This window comes from Thunnus thynnus, chromosome 4 (genome assembly GCF_963924715.1).
Source record: "Thunnus thynnus chromosome 4, fThuThy2.1, whole genome shotgun sequence".
NCBI classification, from domain to species: domain Eukaryota; kingdom Metazoa; phylum Chordata; class Actinopteri; order Scombriformes; family Scombridae; genus Thunnus; species Thunnus thynnus.
In genome coordinates this window covers 31,719,347-31,746,410 of record NC_089520.1, presented here as the reverse complement: position 1 = coordinate 31,746,410, position 27,064 = coordinate 31,719,347, and the positions used below count along the sequence as shown (strand labels likewise).

The 27,064-nt window shown below is 40.1% G+C and overlaps 1 protein-coding gene across 4 annotated transcripts in view; it reads right to left on the bottom strand.

The window, feature by feature from the left end:
- The window catches only part of phactr3b (phosphatase and actin regulator 3b), a 58,669-nt gene that overhangs the window by 7,196 nt on the left and 24,409 nt on the right, over nt 1-27,064 (bottom strand). For all 4 annotated transcript variants that reach the window (XM_067588343.1, XM_067588345.1, XM_067588344.1 and 1 more), the window contains exons 4-8: nt 26,865-27,005; nt 25,342-25,572; nt 25,055-25,262; nt 23,796-23,986; nt 21,718-21,871 (exon numbers count right to left, since the gene is read on the bottom strand). In XM_067588343.1, the coding sequence (XP_067444444.1) occupies nt 21,718-21,871; nt 23,796-23,986; nt 25,055-25,262; nt 25,342-25,572; nt 26,865-27,005 (925 nt within the window). The remainder of the gene's footprint in view (nt 1-21,717; nt 21,872-23,795; nt 23,987-25,054; nt 25,263-25,341; nt 25,573-26,864; nt 27,006-27,064) is intronic.

The window sequence follows — 27,064 nt, the reverse complement described above, 5'->3', positions numbered from 1 at the left end:
TGTTGGTTGCATCTTTAATATTTATTTCACAATATAGAGAAAACCAAAAAATCCTCACATTTGAGAACCTTGAGCCAGCAAATATTTGGAATTTTTGAGACTGATCAAAATTTCTGACTTATCAACTAACTGTAACTTGTTATATGTAACATGATGGTATAAATGTCATGCGGACACATGAGCTGAAAACAAACAGGGGACACTGTCGCTGATACTCAGTCCTCTAAACTAGTATTTATGTGTTAGTGTTTAACAGGATGGTTTGGCAAAACCAGATTTAGCCTGTGTCACTCCTCAGCATTCCACATCACCCAAATTTTAGGATTCCACACATGACTTTCCAAGATTCCAAATCTCCACTCCTCCCCCATCCAGACTCACTGCCACTAAATTTGCCACACAGCTGTCAAGACAGCACCAGATTCCCAAAAGTCAGCCTTCTGTTGCATTATAGGATATTATATTGTGCTTAATCTTTTTTTTTTTAAAGTTAGGTTTCCTGGTCCCTGGACCAACTTGAAAAATCTCAGTAGAAGTAGAATGTTAAGCCCTTAAGCAAGGCACTTGTCAACTTATTAAAGCTGTCCAGAGCGCCAAAGGAAAAACAAATTGCAGCTTTACAGGCAGCTCCCTGATGTAACCACGTTCAGATGCACTAATGTGATGTGAAGTGTTGCTGAACACCGCATGTGTGCATAGAAAACCCCTCCCTGAATAAATGAGGTTAAACAAAGATAATTCATCACGACTCACTTGAGAAAAAGGTGAAGAGCTCATAAAATCCACTTAAATGATGAGCCAGAAAATGATCAGACCACAACGTAGTCACACTCTAACCGTTAGGAGCTGAAAGTATGATTCACGTCAGCAGCAGGGACAATGTACAGCAGACTAGATCAGAACATTAGATCAGATGTTGTTCTGACCAGCTCAGTAGCATAAAGTGCTGACCGAGTAATGGACATTACATTTACTGGGAACACTGTGTCTTCTTCGGAGCAGGACAACCCCCAACCTCCAAATTATCGAGGTGGACAGACCATTGTTAAGTCACGCAGCAGGGCAAGCTGGCATCATCTTTAAATTGTCAAAATGACCCCTGAAGCACTTACTGTCCCCTGCAAATGCTCTTCACAAGTCTGGTTAGAATAAAACTGAGTGGGATTCTGCCATCAAGGCATCTAAACTTTACAATAAGTTTGCATAAGTTTTAAGATTAAGTATCATCTTTCACACCACAAAATAATTCAGACACACTTAAGAATGTTATGATTATTTTCTATGTTTTATTAGAACTATTTTAATTAGGACTACCATTTTTACAGTATATGATACAGTCCTATCACCTGACAAGACTGGCAATATTAGATGACTCTGCAAAACATTTTTTTTTTTACGACCAATGCCCACGTTTTTAAAATTCTCACCTTCTACAATATCTGCACATGGAAACTATGGTATGGTTAAAGTTCAGGAAAAATTTTTAAGAGTTAAGAGTTTAAGTAAAGGTTATGTCTATGGTTAATAAAAGCCACAAACATTAAAGGTGCCCTGTGGACATTTCTTGTAAACAAACAAAGGTTCTGTTTACATTCAATGTTTCTCACCAAAAAATATGGTAAGTATCCTTGATGTCTAACCAACATGTTGAGTGCATCTCCTTCCTCAAAAGACATTTGCAGGAGTTGATTTTTTTAATACTTAAAGACCCGCATTATTTGCTAACTTGCAGTTTTATTCGTCACTGCCTTTGTTGGTGCTTTGATACATATCTTGGCTCGTTACCGCCACCAACTGTTGATCAGCAGAATAGCAAGAAACTGGCGGCAAACATACACCTGATACAAACCCAACTGGGATATGGTTATAAAAACATTGCTCGCTCGCGAACTAACAGAACTAACCAGAACAAAAGGTATGCTAGTAACACTGAGCTAGCTTTCTTCCAAAAGTCTTACCAATTAACAGTGGTTTGTAACTGTTCTGCTGATGGAGACATCATTTTGCTAACATATGTATATAATAACCTCATTTGTATTTGACTTCAAATCAAATAAACTCAAAGATGTCAAAGATAAAATGATGGAAAACCTTTTATAAGCCACAACAGTTTGTCAACAGCCCTGACAATAATGACACGGTGGATGGCACCTTGGGTGCAGATCTAAAATAAGCCTGCTGTCCTGTGATGACTTCAGCTGTGACTGGGACCAATGAGGGCTTATAAAACAGGACCACAGACATGGCAATATTGAAAGCTGAGGGGACTCGATGTGCTACAGTAAATGGAGCAGAGCCATGGTTGGATGTGTGGTCTGTAGCACAAAACATTCGGGTCAATAGCATTTGCCTCACTTCAGAGTGGATCAAGTCTGTACAGCTGTACACTTTAACACAAAAAGATGTATCACATATACTTTATATTAGAAGACTTGTTGTGGATTTAGGGCAAAAATCTAAAAACACTGCTATAGAAGCAAGAATGAGTCAGACTGTTTCTATTTTACCAAACAATCCTAATGGGCCTTTAGTCACAGCCTCCTGCAGCGATTTGCGCTTCACAAGTACTCACCCACTGCGCTTGATCAGAGTTTAAAGTTGCTCGTTTGTTGGAGAGCTCACCAGCATGTCAAAGAAATGAGCTGCCTGTAAGAGCAAGGGCTGATGGGAATGTCAGCCCATGAAAAGTGGAGGAGAACGGGATGAGTCAGGCGCCATGGGCTGGGCGGTGGCCTGCTACTGCCCACTGAGGTGTATCCTAATCCCTCGCTCCTTCCCTTCAGTGACAGAGCCCGAGGACAGGAGCGCCACGGTCGGATGTGGAGACTGAGTGAGCCCAGGACGGCCTTGGGGACAGGGGTGTGCAGGGGGCAGTTGCCGGGTAGTTGCCAGGAATAATTAAGGGAAACCTCTTTAACCGTAGCCTACCAGAACCTTAACGTTTATGTAACTTCGATGTCAGCACTTGGTTGTCTCTAAGTGTTGACCTGGATGTCTTCCACTGTTATAAGGTCATGGATATAATATATAAGACCGTGGCTTTGAGGAAAACAGTGCTTGGACAGAAATTTCCGGCATCACCTTGACACTCCACTGCACCTATCGTGCACTAATAAATCTCAACGGTTACAGAAATGCTCAGTAAATCGCTGAGCACTTTGAAACTACCTTTTATAACTCCCTCTCCTCAAAGGCCTGCTGTGCTATTGATGATAGATGAATGGGACGCATTCAAAGACTCAGACATGAAACCAAGAATCAATTCTTTATCTAGCCGTTTGTTTGTCTCCGAGGCTTTGCCCTTTAGCACGGGTCCACAGATCAAGCAGGGGATCATGTCTAGCTCTCGAACAACCTGCTGGGAGCACAGTGTGGAGGAGGCAACTTCAAATAGCATCGTCCCGCCTCAAACGCTATAGGTTACCACGCATAAGCTTTCAAAAAAGCGGACAAACTTCATCTGGCTCTGTAAGTGGAGCTACATGCCCAATACATGCAGCATTTTAAAGTAATAACTACAAATACTCAAACATCTGAGTCTGAGTTGAGTGTCTTATTATCCTATCAAAGTACCACAACTGTCCTGAAGTAACTGGGTAAATATTGATTACCTAAAACAACATCCATTAGTCAACATAGCAGATCTAAGCTATTTAAAAATCAATTTCTGATTCTGTTTGCATAATGAACCCTCTTACAGTCAACTGGGAAGCCAGAATCAATGCTGGAGATGGACAATGGCCAGACTGGCCCAACCTCCACCCTCTACCGTATCTGTTTATTTATAGCCTAAGAAATGTAGCAGCGGGTGGCAAGCAACAAAATTAGCCACAGATGTCACGGGTCACGTCTCTGATCACCGGTGATCTAACCCCCTTTTGGCACGAGGAGAAGGTTCGGTATGGAGAGAAAAACAACAGAGCTCACTGAGTGGGTGCAGAGACTTTGAGACTTTTGACATTTCAATTAGAGGGTACGTGCAGCGAGATCCCTAGAAAAAAAAGCCATTGTATAATGTAAATTACTGCATGTGGGACAGGGATGGTCTATTGTGGTGACAACATATAATTTGAGGTTTTCGCCTCATGCCATATATGTGCCGGCTGTGTCATCCGGTGCTTACGTCTCTCCAACTGCTTTACAATATCTGCCAACTCCATGTCCTGTAATTGGATTGATGCCCGGCTGTGATGCTGCTCGCTGTAAAGGCACAAATAGAAAGCGGACAGGCACATCCTGAGAGAAACGTTCCTCGTGTGAAACCGCAGAGGCAAAAACTACACACTGTCTTCATTCTTTCAACCCTCAGCTGACTGTAGACGTGTTCTCATGTAGAGAAATGAAGTGGCTAAGTCAGAGAGTCACCAACATACATACACTGAGCAAAATGTAACACTGCTCTTTATTTGGAGAATTAGTTACAAAAAGCAATGGGCTTGATATTTATAACCAACAACCAAGGGTGATAATCAGTCGTGTTGCTGCAAAATATTTTTTTCACACATACACAACAAAAATGATTTAAGATGATTAAACAATTAAAGACACACCAAACCACTTTTAACAGGCTGCAGATTTTCTATATGAGCCGTTCAGTCATTCTCTGATCAGTTCTACACCAGCTGAACTGTGCCACCTATAGGAAAGGTAAAGGGGCTGGTATACTACTTAAGATGTGCCTGTCGTATTGTCAAATATCTTCAGAACCCCCCTCCACACCTTTCTAATGGCAGATTAGTGGGGGGAGGGCTGTGCAGGGCCATTTCCATGACTTTCTGACACCAGTGAGCCAACATTCACACCCACTTATCGCAGTGATTGGTCAACTAAGCAGGGTTGAACTCCTCTCTCGAGCTCTCCTTTTTTCTTTCATGACGGCTATTTATGACGCTTTTCATGTGAACAAACGAGTGCAACTCCATGTCTGCTGTCCAGGAGAGACTGCCTGAAAATAGTGATAAACTGCGTCTCCCCCGTCGCCCTCCCCTCTCTGTGGAGGTCAGCTTTTCACTCCGCCTTTGAGTGAAACCGTTCGGAATAAATATAAAAGCATTTGATTTCCGAGGTCGTCGGACATCACATTATAAGAACCACTTCAGTGAGCAGCAGCAGTTCAGACTTGCAGATGTAGACATGTTAATGTTGCAACCTGCAGGTAAAGAAACTAATCGCTGCTATTTTAACAGCTGCACCACCTTCAGGAAATGACTGTTACAGCTACAGTTTGTCTTTTATAGCTGCTGTTTTGTTTTGTCTGTTTGAGGTTTTACATGATCTACAAAATCTACATACAAAACACTTACTAGATAGAATTAAATCATAAATACAGATGAATGAAAAATAATCAAAACAAAAATAAAATAAAATAAAATTATAATCACTGTGACAAACTGAATAATCAAACAGATATATTTAAATGACTGTGTTATTATAGGGATCCATTTATAATTTATATCAATATTTTTGCCTGACGCTTAAAGTAAAGATTTTTAAGGTGCTTTTAAGGTGAAATAATCAACCATACAAAAATAATTTTATAAAAGCCAAATATATAGTTCAAATATTCAGTAACAAAGAAAAACTTTGTCAACCTAATTGTCATTTATTACTTTGTGTTGGCCTATGCAATAACAAGATAATGTCATTTGTTGTTATTACAAGAATTTTTTCTTGTTAAAACAGAATAATTTGGTGCATAACAGTAACACAAAAAATCAATAACATGGGAATGATACTATTATAACATGAAATGGACTTTGTTAAAACAAGGAATAGCTTCCTTCTTTAGAAAGTAACCAGGATGTCAGAGTACACTCAATGAAACTCTCTGAACTCTCCTGCAGCAAATACACTTCAGTTAACAAAACCCTTTCGTTTTGTAAGTCAAACACACACTTACACACAAAAATGTGAACACAGCAGTTATATAAAAGAGAAAAAAAAGTAGTAACACTGTGTCGTTCTGTCTGCAGGTGGAGAAAGGGTCAAAATGACAGCAGCTATAACTTTCCGTCAGATGCTTAAATTACTTTTCTTGCTCATAGGTGGCGCGGTTTGGACTGCTGGTCTAAGCTGGTTTTTGCATCAATTGCACTGTGCATCCCTTGTAATTAATACAGTTTTGTGCTCCAAGTAAGCTTTGAAAAGTCTTTACTGTAACTAACATAACAGTGCTCTTCACTGTTGTGAAAGCCGAGCATTCAGACATTTCTGGATTTTGTGAAAGAGATCTCTTGCCTAGCTGAGTTTTCTTGCCTGCAGGAGAGAGAAAAAAGGGAGGGAAGCCCAAGAAGAGCATGCATTAATATTTCATCTCTTTTGAAAAGGATTATGAAACTGAAAATATTCTCTGCAGCTCCACATGGAAGAGCAGCCAGCCACCATCTGACAGCCTTGGTTGCTTGGAAACTGCTATTGTGTTGAATGCAGTTCACAGTAATATCATTTTAAAGGAGAGTGAATGAAAAAGAGATTAAAGATCATGCCTAAGGAGACAGTTCTTTTGAAGTGAAATGATCAATACAGCCTTATCCTCCTCTCAGTTGACACTTGTGTTTGTTTTAGGATTTTGTGGAGCATGCATTGGCCAAAAAAATGGATATCTGTTGCAACACAAAAAATATTTTCCACTAATTTTTCTACTTGCTCAGAGTTCAGAGTGACTCCCAATCCTGTGTGATTGGGATTTCTAAATGCTAATAATGCTGTCTTGCAGTCAGCTGCTGCATGGCCAATGCAATACTGGGTTATTTATAGCAGTCCTGGACAGCAGCTGCGGTTAGCTGCTCCATCCAGATTCACACGGTGACTTGAGGTGTCAGCAGAAATGGGTCTATGTGCCACAAATATCCAATTATTGGTTCCTCCATGGCTCCACAGACTGAAGCAAATACTGAATAAGCTCCTGTCATCATCATCATCAGTGCTGTGTGTCTTCCTTCCTCTGCCTTTCTCTTCCTTTACCATCGCTCCTGTCACTTTCTGCCATGTAATAGCCCAAAATGAATGCTGACATGCTGTGTTTCTGTTACACAGATATTGCACTAAGAAAACCTGGTAGCAGAAATAATCTTGTTTGGGAGTTACACCTTAATGAGCGTGGCTGAAGAGGTTTCTTGCTGCGCAAAATTAGCTAACAGCAAATTCAAATTGCAGAGAATGTGTAGTAAAAAATTAAGTAAAAACTGTTTAAAAATGTATTGATGATATGTTTCTAATTCATGAATTCATAAACATGGTTGTCATAATCTTGTTACATCATTCAGCTACAGTAAACAGTTTACCTGATACCTTTATTCTATATGTCTAGACTGAACTCGGAAGGTCAGACAAGCTAATCTGGTTAAACCTCTTTCACAAATGAAATCACCAACACTGCAGTGTGCAATTATATGTGTGAAACTGTGGCTTTTGTCCTTCAACCTTTGGACTCCAATATACACTATATGTGTGTACAACCTCAGGCACTCTTGCTTGTCTTGTATGCTGTCTTTGTCTATGTAGCTGTAATCCAGCTGTAATGGTGCAGACACAAAGAATCCTGTGAATGGAGCGACACTGAACGTTCCAGCTGGCGGTGATGTGGTGGGTGACGTACAGCGAGTTAGGCGGTGCTTGGTTTTGCTCCGCCGTTTTCAACATGGCAGCCGTGTCACAAACTTTCTCAGCATTTGAGGCTTCAAATAGGAAATGCAGTAACAGAATCTTGATTCATATTTTATCAGCATGGGCTAGTTTGATAGTTTGATCTGAATTTCGGCCACATTGCACTGGACGGACCTCATTTGCATAAAGTTGAGGTGGAGTCATGATTATGCAAATTCAGATATGGTTGGTCCGTCAACCTGCTATGCCGTATCCATCATGCACTGTGCGGCTGGATCTCCCACTCTCCAGATAAAAAGAATAAGATCCATCCACTTGACATCCATCAATGGATCCAGTGTGTCTGCACCATGAAGGTAGCAGCCTGACAGGGATTACATAGCTCATACCTGTTTATTTAGCATCTTGTTCTATAAGTGGTTGTCATGATTGAGAGCTTATAGTTGACAGCTACACTTAATTGTCAAATAAAATCTTTTCAGACATAGAATCCATTGCTTAAGTCATCTGTCTAAGTGATGGCTTTTCTTCACTCAGATGTAGATGTCCATTGCATAAAAATTCCTTACAGCTTTATTAAAGGGAACATATTGTGCTTTTTTGATTTTGTGTTATTTTTATACTGTTATGATGTCAGATGTCTGTATTCTACATGGCCAAAATTACAAAACTTGAGGTGAGCATTTATAAAAATGCTTCTTACAAGTCAAAAATCAGGGCTTTAGCCTGCTCTGAACGCTTTGTTTGAAATGTTACTTCAATTCCACAGGTTGTTGTTGTTGTTGTCCATTTGCATATTTCGGATCAGGTACTGGCCCAAACATGCACAGATGTAGCTGGAAGTCTGCTCAGGAGCAGCTTCCAAGATTTGGCCAATCAGAACAGAGTAGGCTCCTCGGGAGGGGGGCCTTAAAGAGACAGGAGCTAAAACGGCCTGTTTCAGACAGAGGCTGAACTGTGGGGCTGCATAAAGGGCCAGTATATGATAAATAAAGAGTTTTTTGAATTGTAAATCATGCAAAGATATTCCAGTAGAGTCCCAGAATATAAATATAGACCTCAAAATTTGCAGAATATGTCCCCTTTAAGACATGACAGAAACTTTTCTGTTACAGCTACAATGCTAATGTGATATTTGTCACCTGATACGTGGTAGGAAGCAGAAAGCAAAGAGCAGAGAGAGAGAGAAAAGCTGTGAGTTAAAGAGTAATAATATGATGGAAGAAAAGTGTACTCTGTTTTCTCAAACACTGCATTAAAAGTATTTTGCTGCTGCACCCTTAACTAATGATCATCGTGAGTGTGAGGGAAGCTCACCCCTCTTCTCACTGTGCATCCTGTCATGAATCTTCACATCAATTTTATCATTTGTTAGAAAATTTTGCTTCCTATTGTATATTGGCTGACATTGCAAACGTTTTGTGTAACATTTATGTAGCTAGTCTGGATGATAGTTGAAAACGTAGTGAGAGACTGCCAGTAAGATTACAGTTATGGTTGTATTGACATTAGAAGAATCTCCCCAATGGCTTAAAATGGGCTAATTCAGTGTTTTGGATGTAGTCAGTGTTTCAATTAGCAGCAAATATGCTATAGGTGCATATTATTTGTTACATTTTGCCTTATCACCCTGCTTTTGTCAGGGGGTTTCAGTTCAAAAAAGTTTAATTCACAGAGTAAGATCATTTCTGCCTGCAGTGCAGCTCTGCCGCCAAGAAATATCACTATAACTAAACCCTCTTTTATTTCAATGCTGCCAGCTCCAACTCCTCTCATCCCTCACTCCCTTTGCAGCCTTTCCTGCATGGTCACCCACACAGGGCCATCATACGGCAGGTAGAAGATGACAAACAATAGATCAAAAAAGCTGCCCCTCTACAATAGCAGCCACACATTTCTACTGGGAGTTCGAGGCACTGATGCTTCAGGGATTTTTACCAAGTCATCAGATGCATGATCACTACCTTCTCACAGCTTCACAGAGGATCAGGCAGACTGCAGCAAAATCTCAGCAGTGTTATAAAGGAAGGTCTTTACAGTGTCATATTTATATAATGATGTCCTCAGATGAGGCCACCAACAGAATATGCCTGCATTAAAGCTTTTTAAAACATAACAGAGGACAGGGATGGAGATGTAGATCGTTGCAGTAAACTGTGGCCAGCTCTCTAGAAGAGCCCCGCAGGCGAGTGGGGACGGTTCAATCAGAGGGGAAGGGGGGAGAGGAAAGGCAATCTCTCCATCACCCAGGAACAGGGAGGGGGGAAGGCAAGCTGAGCTGTGACGTAGATAGGACATTGATTATGTTTGCTGCAGCAGTATTTTGCCAGAGAGAGAGCTATATTTAGAAGCAGAGGGTTCCCTTCTGTTATCTCAGGCCAGCCCACTGCTCTGCATTCTGCTGCAGAGTGCCACGCTAAAGTAATGTAAATCAATGCAACATGCCACATCCTCTTCAGTATATATCAGTGGACGTGTTGCATCACTGCACAAATGAAAAGCACTGCACAGTGAGTTTTCATGAGGATTAGATATATACCAGTAAAGACTTATCTTTAATGCATTTTAGCATTTTAACAAAATTAGCAAAACTACTAGAGTATGGTATTTAAAATGATCATTTACTCTGCAGTTTGACTGACAAGGTACTCTCTGATTCTACTTATAATATAAGGTCCATATTTCTTTTTGTACTTTTGTGTTGAATGGACTTTAAGATCACAGCGTTTGTGCTCCAGAGAAATCATAGAACTGCAGTGCAGTAATGCAGAAATGTAAGTATCCTTAGTGAGGCTCTTTACAAGATCTCCTGCAAATTATAAGGATAATGCATCCCTTCAATAACCAGATGCTAAGGAGAAAGTGAATAGTGAGGTTCATCTCAGGTCAGTTTGCATCACTATATACTATATACAATATATGCCTGTATGTGGCAAATGATACATTGTTACATCTTTTTTTTTCAGTCTTTATCCTGCACCATACCATCTGAAAACAACATAAAAGCAAGAGAAAAAGAAGTACATAAAAAATGCATCAACTGTGTTCACATTAAAATCTATGTCCCAGTCGTGTTCCAACACTCTGCTTTACTATTTAAATGTAACAAATTCAACATTGTCCCATTCCTTTTTCTTTTAAAGGATAGGTTCACAATTTTTCTTCCTTCCTTCTTCCTTAAAACATCAGTCAGGAGCCCAAATGAACATTGAAACAGGTTTTTCTTGCCATAATCATTCCTCCTGTTCATACTTGCCATTAGAAGATCCTTTCATGATGCACTTACAATGTAAGTGATGGGGGACAAAATCCACAGTCCTCCTGAGCAAAAAATGTATTTAAAAGTTTATCTGAAGCTAATATGAAGCTCAAGTAGATATCTTTCAATGTTACAGTCTTTTAAGTCCCTCTTTTTGTTACTATACTTCCACAGCAGCTCAACAGGGAAACACTGTCTGAGGAAACACAAAGAGGGAATTTGATGCTAAAAAGACTGTAAAGTGTCAGATATCCACTTGATATGACTAACTCAGACTGCTGAAGCCTCATATAAGCTTCACATCAACTTTTAAATGCATTTTCGCAGTGAAAAAAATACAAACAGTGGATTTTGGCCTCCATTACTTACATTGAAAGCACATTTTAAGGAGATCTTTTAACAGCCAGTATGAACAGGAGGAATGATAACAGTGAGGAAAACCTCTTTCACTGTTCATATGGGCACCTAACTTGAAAAATTGTGAACCTATCCTTTAAAGCTCCTATGCGTAGGTTTTAAAATTTTCCACTGCTGGCACCCCAAAGTGGAAGTTTCAAAAAAGACACAGTGGCAAACAGCAATGCATTCTGCTACGATCGACCCATGAATCTGATTCGGGGAGATAAATTGAGAGGAAAGAAACACAGACTACAAACAAAAACTTATTCCATCACAATCATTTAAGGTGGCTTTAAAAATTCTACCTGTTCACTGTCGCGTGAAAGCAAAATGTATCGCCTCGTTTTCAGCCGATGCTGAGTCTGCACAGGGTATCTCGGGTGAAAGCCTCAGCATCACGTTGCCTGGCATGTCAGCTGCTGCTCTGCACAAGCATCAAGGTGAGAATTACTGATTGTTCTCTGTCCGCAGTAACGGCTGTTCTGTTCCTGATGTTGTACAAACAGCTGTGCCGCCCAAGGCCCTTCACAGTACTCAAACACTGCCATGAGTGCTTCAGACAGGACACGGCGTGCAAGCCACCTCCACAAACACTGCTCTGTTCAATTCAGCTCAACTCATTCAGTGCGACAGATTCATTATGATTCATTCAGTGTGTACACAATCACTGGTGCAGGATGGATGTTTAGAGAGTGTTCATGGGAGAGGGTCCCTTCGGCTTTTGTTGTTGCTGTGCGAGCTGCCAGGAGGGGCTCGTCATGTCCTCTGGCAGACCATGTGGTCAGCAGGACAGAGACACTGGCAGGCGAGCACATGGAGCCATCACCCCGGACAATGGCATGCCTCAGCTGTCCACAGCTCTGACTCAGTTGATGCGGACGAGTCTTGTAGGCCGGCCAGTCCTGCTGTCAGTCACAGTCAGAGCTCAGTGCTGCGGCACCAGGCAGCAAACACAGCGTCTGGCCCAGGACCCGGCTCCATGGTGACATCCACACAAAGTTTTTAGTGTTTGCATGGGGCACCTGCTGCACAGAATCATATACTGATTCAACTATCTGAATCTGTGTTTTAATCTGTGTCTTATCGAAGCTGATGAGTGTTTAACATTAAAAAAAACATTCCCGACTGCAGCTATAAATAGTATTTTGTTAGCTTTATTTTATGTGCTAAGTGCTGATTGCTCTGATTTTTGTTGCATTGCACTTCCCCCCACTTCTAAAACTGTGACTCCATTAGAGAAAAGTCTTTTTCTTGGATTTTTCTACAAATGTGTATTTCTTTTCATACTTTTTCACCCATGATGGCTATAGCTGCTCATGCTAACTATGCAGTTTATAGTCTTTTTTTTTTGCTGGTAACATAAAAAAAATCACTTTCTGCGTGTCTTTTTTCATGAACACCAGAGACCAGATGTATAAAACTCTGTGTAGATTCTGGACTATCACTCTAACAAAGGCAGAAATATGCATAGCTATTCTCTCCATCCCAATTACAAAGCGATGCATACGCATGGTTCTGTTTTATAAATCTCATACCACTGTGGAACTGGGCACACATGCACAAACCTGATTTCTATTCCCACATGTACCTGTAAACCATCAGTGGCAGTAATATCTCATTGATCATCAGAATGATCATCAATGATTTACTGCATCAGTGCTGTTATCTAACCAGTGCTTCACTATAAACAACATTAACACAAATAAATTACATGATGCCTCTAGTGCCAATTAAAACGATAACTTGATCACACAAACATAATTAAACATGTAGCTAATTATGTTTGTGCCTTTGCTGTTTTAAAAATTGCTAATCAGGGAAATGAGATTAAAACCTGAACAAACAATGTGTAATTATTTAGATTTTGCCTCTCACCCTATTTCTCACTCTCTGATTGCTCTAGAAAACCATGCACACCTCTGAATTATGTGTGAGGTGTGCACATTCTTAACACAGATACGCGTTTTTTTAATAAATACCGGTTTATATGTGTGACATTGCATATGCATGTTGTTTTGGTTATACATCTGGACATCGGTGTTTAGGACAGAAAATGGAAAATCTTCAGCCGACTTTTGAATTCTTTGCCACTGTGTTCTATCATTTGGCCAATCATCTTTCTGCATGTTTCATGGACCAATCGGTTGTTAGATGCTGCTCTTAAAGGATAAAGCTGGCGTCATTCTATATTTTTCTTATGCTGCAGTATACATTTGTTACTGATCAGACACCTCCCTGATGGTAATGCAAACATCTAAAGTAACAATATATACAGAACTTTTGCACAGTACTGTATACATTGTTTATTTTTAAAAAAAGGCTCAGTATTGTCCTAAAACAGCTGGGCACTGTCGTTTTTAGTGAATGCTACTCAAACAGGAGTACAGAGTGCATTTGTTGAGAGCTACTTTCAGCCACAGATTAATACACATTCTAGTGAGTATTTAAAGCAGCACGGCGGTGTATGTGGGACAGACACGAAATTATGTAATGAATTGATGAATGAACATGTCACCCAGCGCAACAATGTGGCTCATTGATGTGTTTTTAAATCATTTTTTGATAACAATGAAGCTTTTGATAACAACACAGAGGAATAAGATATATCAAGCTTTGGATAAACAGACTACAGTTGTTAGTAGGATCAGTTCAGTTTTGGTTTTGGTCATTTTATGGGATTTGTTGACAATAAAAAGTACAGAATACCATTTGTCCCAATGTCTTTCTCTGTTGCTGTCACAATAAATATTGTTAATCATTTTCAGTTAATCTCTCTTTATTTAAGTGCAGTTTGGCATTGACGCCTCAGTAAATTAATCACTACAGTAATGTAACAAAGTGAGTGAACTGTATGACCAGCAGGGAATGTGGCTCACAGCAGATCTGCTGCTGTGACCTCTGTCCTCAAACAACACTGTGTACACACTGTCCATGTCCCAGCATCCCACTGTCACCATTCCCCCTTATGACATATAATTGATCATTTCCTGTTTTCATTATGCAAGAATAACCAGTTGACTTTACATAAGCAGTCTGTTGTGTTCAGGGTGTAGCTTTGTCTCACTTTAATGTCCCTTTCAGACTACAGGCCAAAGTGCTCTGAAATCCTCTCTGGTAAGTTCAGTAATTAAGTTCATGATGCGTCATGCCTCTTGCTATTCTGCAATTACTTGCTAGAATTTGTCCATGTGCACATGAAGAAGCTCACATGGAGAAAAGCGTGTTTGGAACAGACTTGGTTTATGATAACATCACATATATCACACGCACACACACAGCTACTCCGGCTTTCCAGATTGACACGCAGCTGTGAAATGCCTTGGGCAAGGATGCAGGAAAAAGGCACATGGAGAAGCGTGATGTCAGGCTCAAAGAAACTCACAGGCAGTATTATTTAGCCTGTCTGAATGTTACCCTGCCTTACTCATCTCTCACAGTTAAATTACAAAGCGGAGAGCAAAAGGCTTAGCTGTAAATTAATTAGGCCTCATCAAACACTTGCTGCCCCGTTTCTCTCTCAGTGTGGTCGGACAGGAACGGAAACCATCTCTCTCTCTCTTTCTCTCTCTCTCTCGCTTTCTCAGCTCAAAGTCTTCATCTCTCTAATTAGCTGCTGTGACCTGTGATGGTACTGGGAATGTAATGAAACCACACCCAGGACACCCGGGGATCCAATCTCCCTGCAGTTCGCTGACTCCAATGGTGACCTTTCTGCTGCAGAAATAATGTAATGACTATGACATTATATGTATAATACTATTTCAGATAAATACAAACTGTTCTTACTTCTGCTATTATAACTAATATAAATGGCATATATTCTTATTCTGAACAATTTTAAACAAGAAATGGCAAAAATCCTGTATGCATCCAAAAAGAAGATGCTATAGAGCCTGGGGCGTGGCATTGGAATAACAAATGAATCACTTAATAAATGAATAAAAAACAAACAAAATTAAAATTAAATTAAAATCACATTTACATGATATATAAAATTTTAAAGTAAAGAAAAACAACTTTACATGTGTCAATTAATAATTTTATTTTTATATTCTGTGACTTGAAATGACTTAAAAATGGAACAAAAAAATGGAATTGTGGAATAACTAAAGAAAAGTACTTTACTTGACTATTTCCATTTTCTGCTACTTTATACTTCTACTCCACCACATTTGAGAGGGAAAAACTAGCTAGCTGCTAGTTTTGTTAGCATGGTGCATTTACAGTCTATAGCGATAATAATACTGTAATAATGCTAATTCTAATGCTAATTTTCACTAACGAAAAACAGGCTTAAAAAGATCAAAACAAAATGTGCTTACAGGAAAAACTGAACATCTGACTTCTTAGAGGGTCTTTTACTACAACCAAACACTGAGCAAGACTTTTTTAGGTGACCAAAATGTTACAAATAACTGTCATGAACTGAAAACATACTGAAATAGTGACGGCTAAGCCTATAGAGTATAGACCATGGTTACATTACCTAACCAATGTTGTAACCATGGTAGCGACTTATCAATCACAATGTAGCCACACCCTAAAGCATACCCTGCTTTATCATCTATTTTACTCTAAATGGGACCATAATTTACAAAATGAACATCACGCTGTAGACCATAAACTCATTAGGAAAGTGTGTACTGAGGTATTAAATCACAGACTTCCATACAATCGGACTTCTTTTTGCAGCTGGTGGAGTCGCCCCCTGATGGCCATTAGAAAGAATGCAGGTTTAAGGCATTTCTGCATTGGCTTCACTTTTCAGACCTGGAGCTAGCTGCTTGCTTAGGACCCCTTGCAAAAACAACAACAACATAAAATAAACATATATGAGCCATCAAAGAGACATTCCCCCTCTAACCTTCTCAAATGGTAATCTTTAAATAATTGTTTGAGGCCCAAAGAGGAGAAATTCTCCAATGTTAAAAACAACAGAGATTAGACAATAGTCCAAAAAAAGTCCAAATCAGATTTGTGTTTTCTTTCCTACCATGACTCATCACCCTTCAAATTTGTCTTGTGACCTTTTGGGGGGGCCTGACCCCTATGTTGAGAACCACTGGGCTAAACTTCCAAACTGTATCCAGTAATTGAAAGCAGGGCTTATACTTATATATACAGGGCTTATAGCAACGGATGTGAGTACTTCTTCCATCACTGTATGTATCCCAAATAACACTTTATTGTTTATTCCAAAATTTTCAATATCTGTGAGCATGAACAATCAAATGAAAGAAATCCTCTGTGATGTTAAGTCACTTTCTGGAGCTGCTCCATGGATGATGAAAGGCAGACTGACTTGAGCTTGTTTGACTTCTTACAATTCAATGACTTTGATTTAACAGTGATGAGTCTGACAACTCTGCACCACTCTAAGGCACTCTCTGTGGGAAAAAAAAATCACATGGGTATGTGCTACAAGGTCTCCTATTCATTGTCAGTGGTTGCATGTGGTTTACAGGCAGGCTCTATTGTAAACATCAGTACATTGTCATCCCTATGATTTCTGTTCAGTGAGCCCTCTAGTGATGACATTTATAGTGAGCCCTTCTGTCCCTGAGCAGAGAAAAAGAACTACAGACCAAATGAAGCTCAAACTTAACGGTCCTCAAAATGAATGTTTAACTGAATGAAAGCATGGATCTCTGAAAAGTGGACATCTATTGTTTGTGGACAGTGGAGATTCGGTAATGTCAGTAAAACATTATATATTCAAAATAATTTAGTGTTCCGTTTTGTTTTCACAAGATGCACTCCATATTACCTATATACCATTACAACAAGTCTGATGATTTGTTATCTGTATCTAATTAAGACTATTAAAAAAATACTTTATGACTTTCTTTTTTAATCACAACCTGTCCACTGTGTAGCACTATAAACGGACAGATATTAAAGCAAAATAGTTACACTTTAACTTGCATTCCATGTTGGAAGAAAGCATTTTATAACCTTGTCAGAAGGGAAGAAAAACAAAGGCACATGGGAGGATATTATTACTGCCAAGTTATCTTTCATCTGTGCACTTTGTGAATTCCTCCTCAAATCGAGGGAAGACAACAACCCGGAACAACTATTTTACAGGGAACTGAATGCACCTGATGTTCCTCCAAAAAGGCAGATTAGAGGACAACACAACTCCTGCTCCATTTATTTGACTTACAAGAGTGATTTCCCCCTAAACAAATCTTGACTACACTTACCAAACACAATGGCAGCAGCAGATGGGAAGTTTCTTTTAAACTGGTTTTACACTTTCATACCTACAAGGCTGCATGTAAGTATTGTTAAGCAGTATTTTTCCATCTACAGTCAACGTAAATCTATAGCAATTGATTTTTTGGCTACTTGGGGGGTAGTGCAACCAGATGTAAACACAACTCTGATATATTATCACCTCAATTTTGACATGGCAACCTTGTTAGCAAACAGTGGCAGACACAGAGCAACAATTGCAAGCAAATTTGGAGACACGTGCCTGGCCAATATCACTCTCCTTTTATCTCTATTTTGGTCTCCACCAACTCCTGAGGAAAATATCTGATAAATGCACCAATATCCCCCAACTTACTACTAACTTTGTCTGTCTACCATCTGGTGCTGGATAGGTAGTGAGGTTTTAGAGCCTTGTCACTGAAAACAGCTGCCTGCAGATGCTGATGAGAGCGGTGAGATAAAACCAAAACAATGAGCTGAAAGATGCTAAAATGATCTGTAAAGCTAATGGGAACTGCAGAGTTGGGTGAGGATTCTCTGTGTCTTCATCACTACAAGCAAACCCTTTCACATTACCCATTTTACCCATCGTTGATGCAAAAATGTGGATTAGAGCAGCTTTAAAGAAGTGTCATGCTGAATGGTAACAAATAGTATCCAGCAACAAGGACCATTAGAATACACCCCACAACAAACATGTCAATTGTAAACAGTAACAGAACATTACTGATGTGTCTGTAAAGCCTATGTAGCTATATTTTTCACAAAGGAGCATGATGTGTGAATGTGAAACTGAGCCAGAAAGTGGGTGCCCTTCTGCAGTGAGAGCAATTACAAAAACACTGTTGACACATGTTTATGTCATAGGCTCTGCCATAGTCTCCTCTGTCGCTACTGTTGCAGCTGTAAAACGGTGGATAAATTGTTTTGAGCGTCACACAACCCCCGCAAAATAACTCATTTCACTATCAGAATTTGATCCATTCGGCCCGCTAACATTTGGAGAGTTTAGAAGAGCTGCATGATTAAATTATTTTATCCACCTTCAAGTTAGCAGCAGGTTTATGATGCACTGTTGTCTATTAATATGATGCAATTATAATGAGTTTATTATGTTCTCATGATGCAAACTGACACATAAACAACGTTACCAGATGCACACGTGATGATTTCTGTTTGTCCAGAGTCTTAATCAAGTTGAATTCAGTCAAAGGCCTACCAGCTATTTTGAGCTGCGAGTCGTTTAAGGTAATAACGCGTTTGAAAACGCTAATTAGAAGTTTGAGATTTGTTTGTCACTGAGAAGAATACTTCTGTTTCACCAAAATTGGCAACAGAAAGCAAGTCTACCGCAAATTAAAGCACTCAGCTGCATTCAGCACATAGTAAAGTGTGAACATCTCGCTAACAGCCTGTTATCACAGTTGCCCGTTTTAGCAAAGGTATGAAAAACAACTAAATGTGTTAATAGTCTACAGAGGGGAAAGTGCTAACAGCTATAGTACAAAGCAGCTTCAACTCTCTAAGAGTCCAAAACAGTTGAACGGTCATTCACTGCTGCAGAGAGCTGCTGATTTACTGTCCTGCACCACACCTAACGCCCATCAGTTTTATTGAGGAAGGCAGCCATCTTGCTTTAGTATAAAGTTACTGTATGTCCAAACAATACATTTGGTGTTGTGACTACATTTTAAGAGGACTGAACTCTCCTCCTCCCACTCTGAACATAAGCCTCCAAGCACACCCTGCCACTGTATTGTTCACTAAAAAAACAACCTGATTTGATTGTTAATCCTATTAAAGTCACCATAATAACAGCATATTGCCTGTTACATAACACGACAAATATGATTATTTTCGGTGTTGCATTCCTCCTCTGCCTTTCAGAAAATCCTGTTCCACACTCTAAAAATCAGACCGCTTGACCCAGAAAAGCCACATCCAAGGAAAGCAGAGGAACAACAATTTACAAATCATTTGTTGTGACTATTAACGCCAAACTGATTCATGATAACATTTTCTGAAATGCACTGCGAATTACTTGACTGAAACTTAAACAACATGTATCACAATTTGAGTTTGAGAGATACAAAGAAGGGAAGCATCATACGTATCATGCATGAAGGGTTCATAGATGACATGAAGCACTGTGAGACAGAGATGCACTGATAGGAGTAAAGAAATGCTTTTTCCCTTCTTCTTATCATGCTAAATGCTTACTGCACTGTACTGTGATTTAACGGTGTGCTAATATTTAGCCTGCATCGATATAATGCAATACATTTCAACAGCACCATAGAATATAGCCTCCAGAATGACCATCAACACCTCTCCAAGTCAATATAAATGGATCAACTTTACAAAGGCAGGATTAATTGCAGTGCTGTTGTAATGGATTGAACTGGATTTAGCAAGGTGTAGGGCCTAGCTAATAACCTGGCAACACAATGTGAGGCAACTGTGCCCGGATTATGTGGTAGTGAACGCCTTTACCCATGACCCAGAAGAGGCTTTATGTGATTTTCTTTAGGCAAACATGAATCTTTATGATGTGAATTGGTAGCATACATATTAAAATGATATCCGTTCTACATAGATGGGACTTTTAAAACCATTGTTTTAGTTTTTGAAACCTGTACCGTACTGTTTGACTCAGTGTTACTATTCTCATCAACCCTGTTTCCAGCCACAGCGGGCAGCTGTTTTCAGCAAAATAGTTCCGAGCATCAAACAGCAGACGGACAAAGTTAGCAACTTGCTGGTGAACATATTGGAGCATTTAGCAGTTAAAGAGCCAGATGTTTCCTTTAGGAGATGATGGAAAGCAAACTAGAGCTAAAAAGAGAGTGAATATTGGACTTAAATTTGCTGGGTGGAAAGAAACATGACTCCAAATGAATGCTAATGTTGCTCCATGTCTTCTGGATGTGTAAACAGGCAACTGTTTGCTAACACGTTTGCCACATCGACTTCATAGTGTTTACAGCTTTCCCAGTGTGAGATGAGAAGATCAATATCAATCTATCAATCACAGGCAATGACTGATTTTTTGGCCACAGCGGAAACAGTCATTACCTTTTAAGTTAATATGGCAACTTGTTAGCAAACTGTTATTATTTACACATCCAGCAGTTAGGGAGCAACATTATCATTCATTTGGAGTCGTGTTTCTGTCCATCTGATGAATGCAAGTCCAATATCCATTCTTTTTTACCTCTGTTTTTGCTCTCTAACATCTTCTGAGGAAAATATCTAACCCTGTAGCTGCTAAATGCTGCACTATGTTCACCAGCTAGTCTACAGCTAACTGTGTCTGTTTGCTGTTTGGTGCTGAGCAGGCAGTGTACAGTGGCTTTTAAGAGTTTTTTCTCTGAAAACAGCTGCCTGCTCCGGCCAAAAACAAGAGTGAATCAAAACAGTAAAGTTGCAGCCGGACAGCTAAACAATAAGCTGAAACTCGCTATGAAGCTCCGTAAAGCCGAGCTGCAAAGTCGCTGATAATTCTCTGTAGGGTCATCACTATGAATAATGCCTCTAACATTACACTGTGTCATTTGATACATTGTTATTATAAAAACATTGATTATAGCCGCTTTAAGTACAGAGCTAAAATCAGTGGTTAGCCTAGCTTAGCATAAAGCCTGGAAAAATGGGAAAACAGCAGGCCTGGCTCTGTCCAAAGTGAAAAATATGCAGGCTACCAATGCCTATAGAGCTCACAAATTACCATGTTGTATCTCAGAAATATAAAAATGACCATTTGAGGTTTTAGGGGGAGTTTCCTGCTGGAACTGTTTATTTCTTGGCGAACAACAGCTGGCACGGTGACTTCCAGGAGTCTTGTTGTCACAGTCAGGTTGCCAGGTCTGGTGCTAACTGACTGTATCTGGAAACCAACACTATAGCCAGAGCCCCTGCACAAAAGCGCAAGACATATCTCCAACATGTAACTCCCCATAAGTCTCTTTGCTGCTAAACTGAATTAAATGGCAGATAAACTGAGCTTAGGTGGGTTTACCCTTCTGTCCGAGTCACAGTGAGAATAAAAGAATAAAAGCTTTTGTGATATGTTTTGGGACAGCATTTGTTAGTGGATGGTGGAAGGGAAAACAGACAAGCAGACAACAGTGATGTTGAGTGATGAAACAGACATACATGGGGTAGAGGAGGGTGAGGGGGGGGCTGATGGGGGGAGCTGATGGCGGGTTGATCTGGGTCCACACAGAGCGACTCACTTGGCCAGCTTCATCTCTATCTGCTGGCGGATTTCCTGCCGCTCCTGGTCGCTGCGGACGGGGAAGATGTTGCGGTCCTCCAGCTCCTGTTTGCTGGGTCTGTTCCGAAGCTTCACAGCCAGCAGCTCCTTTCTCATTCGGCGTGGGAGGGTCCCTGTTGTTGTTGGGCACAAATTAAGGTCAATAACGACACAGTGGCTTTCAAGCTGCCAGACATAGTTTTCCAGCTAAGCCCGCTGAACTGATTCTAATCACCACACAGTGTGCTTTTCAGCTTTCTCATAAGACCTGACATACAACTGTGTTAAATAACACCTTTTTAATTAAATACATACCTACATACTTATTTCAAAATGTTCAAATATGTACATAATTTTCTATCTTTATATAATGGGTTTAATGTTATTTGTGTATAAATATAAAAGTTCACCCTCCTTCGACCTTCTCATGTTTTATATTTATTGTACAATTTTGAATAACACTGGATGAATTGAGTCGATTTTTTGATACCGTTCAACAGAACATACTCAGAACAAAGATATAAATTGCACAAATATAGAACACACAAAAATGAATATATTTTACTGAAGTTAATATTTAGTAGCAGCACATCTGGCAGCAGTTACAGCCCTGAGTCTACGTGAATACAGTAAGTCTGCAATTTTCCCTCATTCTTCTTTGCAAAACTCTTCAAGCTCGGTCAAGTTGCATAAGGACCATGCAGTAAACGACAATTTTCAAGTTCAGCCACAGATTCGGGATTGGATTGAGGTCTGGACTTTGATTTGGCCATTCCAGGACATTAACAATGAAGTTTTTAAGCCATTCCTTTGTAGCTTTGTATTCGTGTTTGGGGTTAGTTGGCTGGAAAATACTGTAAATCTTCTCCCAAACTCCAGTTCTTTTGCAGACTGCAGCAAGCTTCACTCCAGGATGTCTTTGTTTTTGCTGCATTCCTGGTGCCCTCCACCTTCACCGAAGGCCTTCAAAGGCTGCTACCGCCATGCTGCATGATGAGGATGTTTAGTTTGATGGTAAATTGGAGACTCAGAGAATAGAATCTTCTTCCACTTTGTTTCAAACTTTCCTACAGGCTAGCCAACATATAATTTCTGATGTCAGTAGCTTTCTGTGTGACACACTGCTATAGAGCTTCAATAGGTGAAGTAACAGTATTGTCTGCACTGTGTCTCCTGTCTTAGCCACAGGACACTGCAGCTCATTCAGTGTCCCTCACTAGTTCCTTTCTTACACAGACACTCTTCTCCTCCTTTAGTGGCAAAGTGCTGCATTACAGCACATTAGTGTCTCCACCTGTCAATGAAACTGAGGGATGTCATACAGCCCCTTTCATTTGATCAACATGACCAGATTTTGGAAGTAAAAAGACAGTTTTCTTTACTATCACATGAGGCGATTTGTGATGCAGGCTTAGCTAGCAACTGACAGCTATCAACACCTGACAGTGGGAGCTACAGTAAATTAGCCTTGTTAGCGCAACTGATAAGTATTTTGTAAATGTAAAAATTTGAAAATAAAATCAACATTGATTCATGCTCAAATATGAGATAGATTCCTGTAAATTCATAAGATAAATCTCCATAACAGAATGTAAACATGTTGGATATCTATTAGTTTCATTCTGCTGCATCTCGCCACACATTTTCACTAATGTCTCTGCAGTCAGCAGATATTTGTATCACGTCACCCTTGTGCTGGTGGCGTGCACATCTGTCATGTCCGTCATAATTCCCCGTTCTACTCTTTTCACATTTTTCCCCCCCAGAGTCACAGACATGTTAACCGCAGGCGGCGGAGCACCACTGACCCACATGAATAGCCAAGAATTAGGCCACTGCAGCAGATGTTGACGGGCCGTTGAAACTTAACACCCGTAAGTCAGCTATCTGTCATAGCTGTAAATCTCCCTGTCATGCTCTCACTGTAAACAAACAGCAGAGATTATGCTGCTTCATTATCCACTGACAGGGTGCCCAGATTTTGTTGGCTTTGTACATTAAGAGGCAGATAATAGTAACACAAATTTTGAGCCACATGTCCGCTGTCAGCAGACCTACCAGAGATCACAGACTCGTTCCAGCTGTCCTGGTCGCTCAAATATTCGTCCAGACGCCAGTTCTCCTTGTTCTCATCAGACTCCTTCTTGCTCTCCGGCTCGCCGGCAGGTTCCCTCTCTGTGCTGGATGTGCGGGACAGGCGGCCATCCAGTCGACGTTTTGGAGATGAGCGCGCCTCCTTTGCCTGGAAACTGAGGTCACACATCACAAGACCAGACTGTTAATTACAGCTTAAGTAAAGACTTTTTTCCTGTTTAATACAGCCTTCAGGTCAGCACAACTGCCTCAAAGAACTTAGACGTGATTTCAAGATGCTGAATCTTAATTTTCTTGCTGTAAGTAAAGAGATGGTTTAGAGCTGTCTAAAATGTAAATCTCTGTGAGGTTTTTTGAACTAACAACCGACTGACTTTCATTCATCTTTGCTGAGTGTTAGCATTATACTACAAAAGTTAAGGCCCATCAGCTGGTGTCTGCTCATGTTCTCTGCAGTTTCCAAAATCCAGCAAAAAAAAAGACCAAATAACTACTTGCTGTATATTTATCTCTTTAGTTTGTTAGCACTTCTAAATCCACTGGCTTTGCTGTTGCAAGTTTACAAAAGCTCTAAAAAAGTCATCAAATCCACTTCTTACTGTACAAACAATGAATACAATCTGTAGGATTACAATGGTGACAAAATGGCTAAAATATCATTAGTATGTCAGGTGTTCTCTGGCACATACAGTAATTATATTGATTTTAGTATACAGATGCAAATTACAGATGGGGTTGAACAAATGTACATTACATGTACTCTAATAGATCTGTCAAACTTGTATATTCAGAGTATTCACAGACTAAGAAAATATTATACAGTGTCTTGGACAACAAAAACATCAACTGACAAGGTAGAAATAGATATATTTTATAAAATAATTCATCCAAAAAATAATCAACAGATTAATGGATAATGAAAAAAAATGTTATTTGCAGCCCTAGTCAGTAGTGTTATTTTGGGTGTGTGCTGCTGTTTGAAGAGTACATGCTGTTTATGGTCAATATTGTTGATATTTTTGTCCATATTTAGTGTGTAATATGCACACTTGTGGCTCTTGGGAATTGATGATTATATTCTGCAAACAGGAAATAGTCTAACAGGGATAAAAACAAATCATTTATTAAAGGAAGTGCTATTTTTTTCCAGTTTGTAAAAAAAAAAAAAATCTCCTGCAAATGTAATTTTCTTACTCATTATTACTAAGTATTTCAAGTCTGACCTGTCCTGTCTGTGTTTGGTGGCCAGGGCGCGGTGCAGTTCCTCAATGATGCAGCTAGGGGGCAGCTGAGGGTGTAGTGCCCCAAGGTGGGGGGACCCAGTCGGTGTGGAGATCCTGCCTCTCAACAGAGAGCCATGAGGGTCTTTGGGAAGTGTGAAGTTCCTGGGTAAGGTGGCTGGGGACTTTTTCACTGGCACTGGAGGAGCACCTGGGAAGGGAAATTATGAAAGTGAAACACTTCTGCAAACCAGTGAGGCTCACCATCACTTTTATCCTGCTAAACTCACCTTCAAGGCTGCCCAGTCTGGTGAGCAGTTTGACAGGCAGGTTGGGTGGAGGGGGGGTGCTAGCCCGTCTCTGAGGCTGGACCACTGCCACTTCCTGTTTCCCTTCAACGGCCTCCACCTTCCCCATCGACTGCTCGTCACTGGGGTCGCTCAGTGAGGTGTGGTCGTCTTCTCCATCTTCACTCTGATTGGGATCTCCCACTGCCTTTGAATCTTCAGTCACATCTTGTGCTGAAATGCAGCAACAGCAATGGTAATGCAAAGGTTTGGTTTGTTTCTGAGGTCTCTGTCTCCACCTGGTGGACTATCAGAGACATGTTGTTTCAAATTGCAGCAGATGCCAATAAAACTGCACCAGGAAAGATTTTCATGTAGAAGTTCAGCCATTTATCACCCATTTTATTATTTAAAATCAATCATTTGATCAGTCTAAATTTGATCCAAAAAAAAGTAAAAACTGAACTTAACACCTCTTCATTTACTCTGCCACCACCAGAGAAAAAAAATAAGTTTCCAGTTTCCTGACAAGGTTGTGTCCAAAATGATTTTTTCATTCACTTTTCACTGCACTAATTCTTACAAGACGTTTAGCTGCACAGTGGTGCAGTTGTGAGCACTGTTGTATTGAATCTATCAGCTATTTCTGTGCAGAGTTTGCATGTTCTCCACATGTCTGCTTGGGTTTCCTCTCACAGTCCAAAGACATGTGGTTTAGGTGTGAATGTGTTAATGGTAGGTTGGTAGGATAAGACCAGCCATCATGAAACTGAACAGGATAAGGGGTTATAGATAATAGATAGATGAATGTTTGGACAACACTACAAAATGGCAAACACTTTAAAGTGCATAGTGAATGATTTTGAACACAATCTGCATTACTTTCAGGTAGTTAAATCTGCATTCATTGATTTTATTTGGTCATTTTGGGGCAGCGCAACAAGCTGTAAATACAACATTGAAATATTGTCTCCAAATAAAGTTAAGATGGCTAACATGCTAGCCTATTTACACATCCAACAGACATGGAGCAACATTAGCATTCATTTGGAGTCGTGTCAGCTGCTAAATGCTCCACTATGTTCGCCAGCTAGTTGCTAACTTTGTCTGTCTGCCATTGGTGATGGGCAGGTAGTGTACAGTGGGTTTTTAGAGGTTTTTCATTAAAAATGCTGCCTTTTAGCTGGAAATTAGGTTGATGAGACTGAACCAAAGCAGTTAAGTTGCTGGCTGTAACTTAACTGCTGGCTGGCTAAAAGTTGCTAAAATGCCCTGCAGAGCTGAGGGGAGCCACAGAGTTTAGTCATGATTCTCTGTGGGTCACCATGAGTGACCCCTTTCACATTACACATGGTCATTTGACCTATTATTTATATATAAAATATTGATAAGTGCAGCTTTAAGTTTATCCAGTTATCTTTTTCTACAGTTAAAATATGTAATTGCATATTGCAGCTTTAACCCTTAAATCTAACATGTTTTGTGTACTCCTACATTTTCTATCAAGCCACAGTGCTGTATTCTACCTGTCGAGGCTTCTAAATCACTGCCCAGGTCTTCAGTGGTGCTGGCCAGAGGTGCCATGGGCTCCTCATCTCTGTCCTCACCGTCTGAGTGTGTCGGGGTGTCTGGATCTTCACTGTTACCCCCACAAGCAAGATCTGACTCTGCATACAGTGCACAGTGGAAGAGGACAGGAATGAGTCACCATAGCATTTGGGCATCA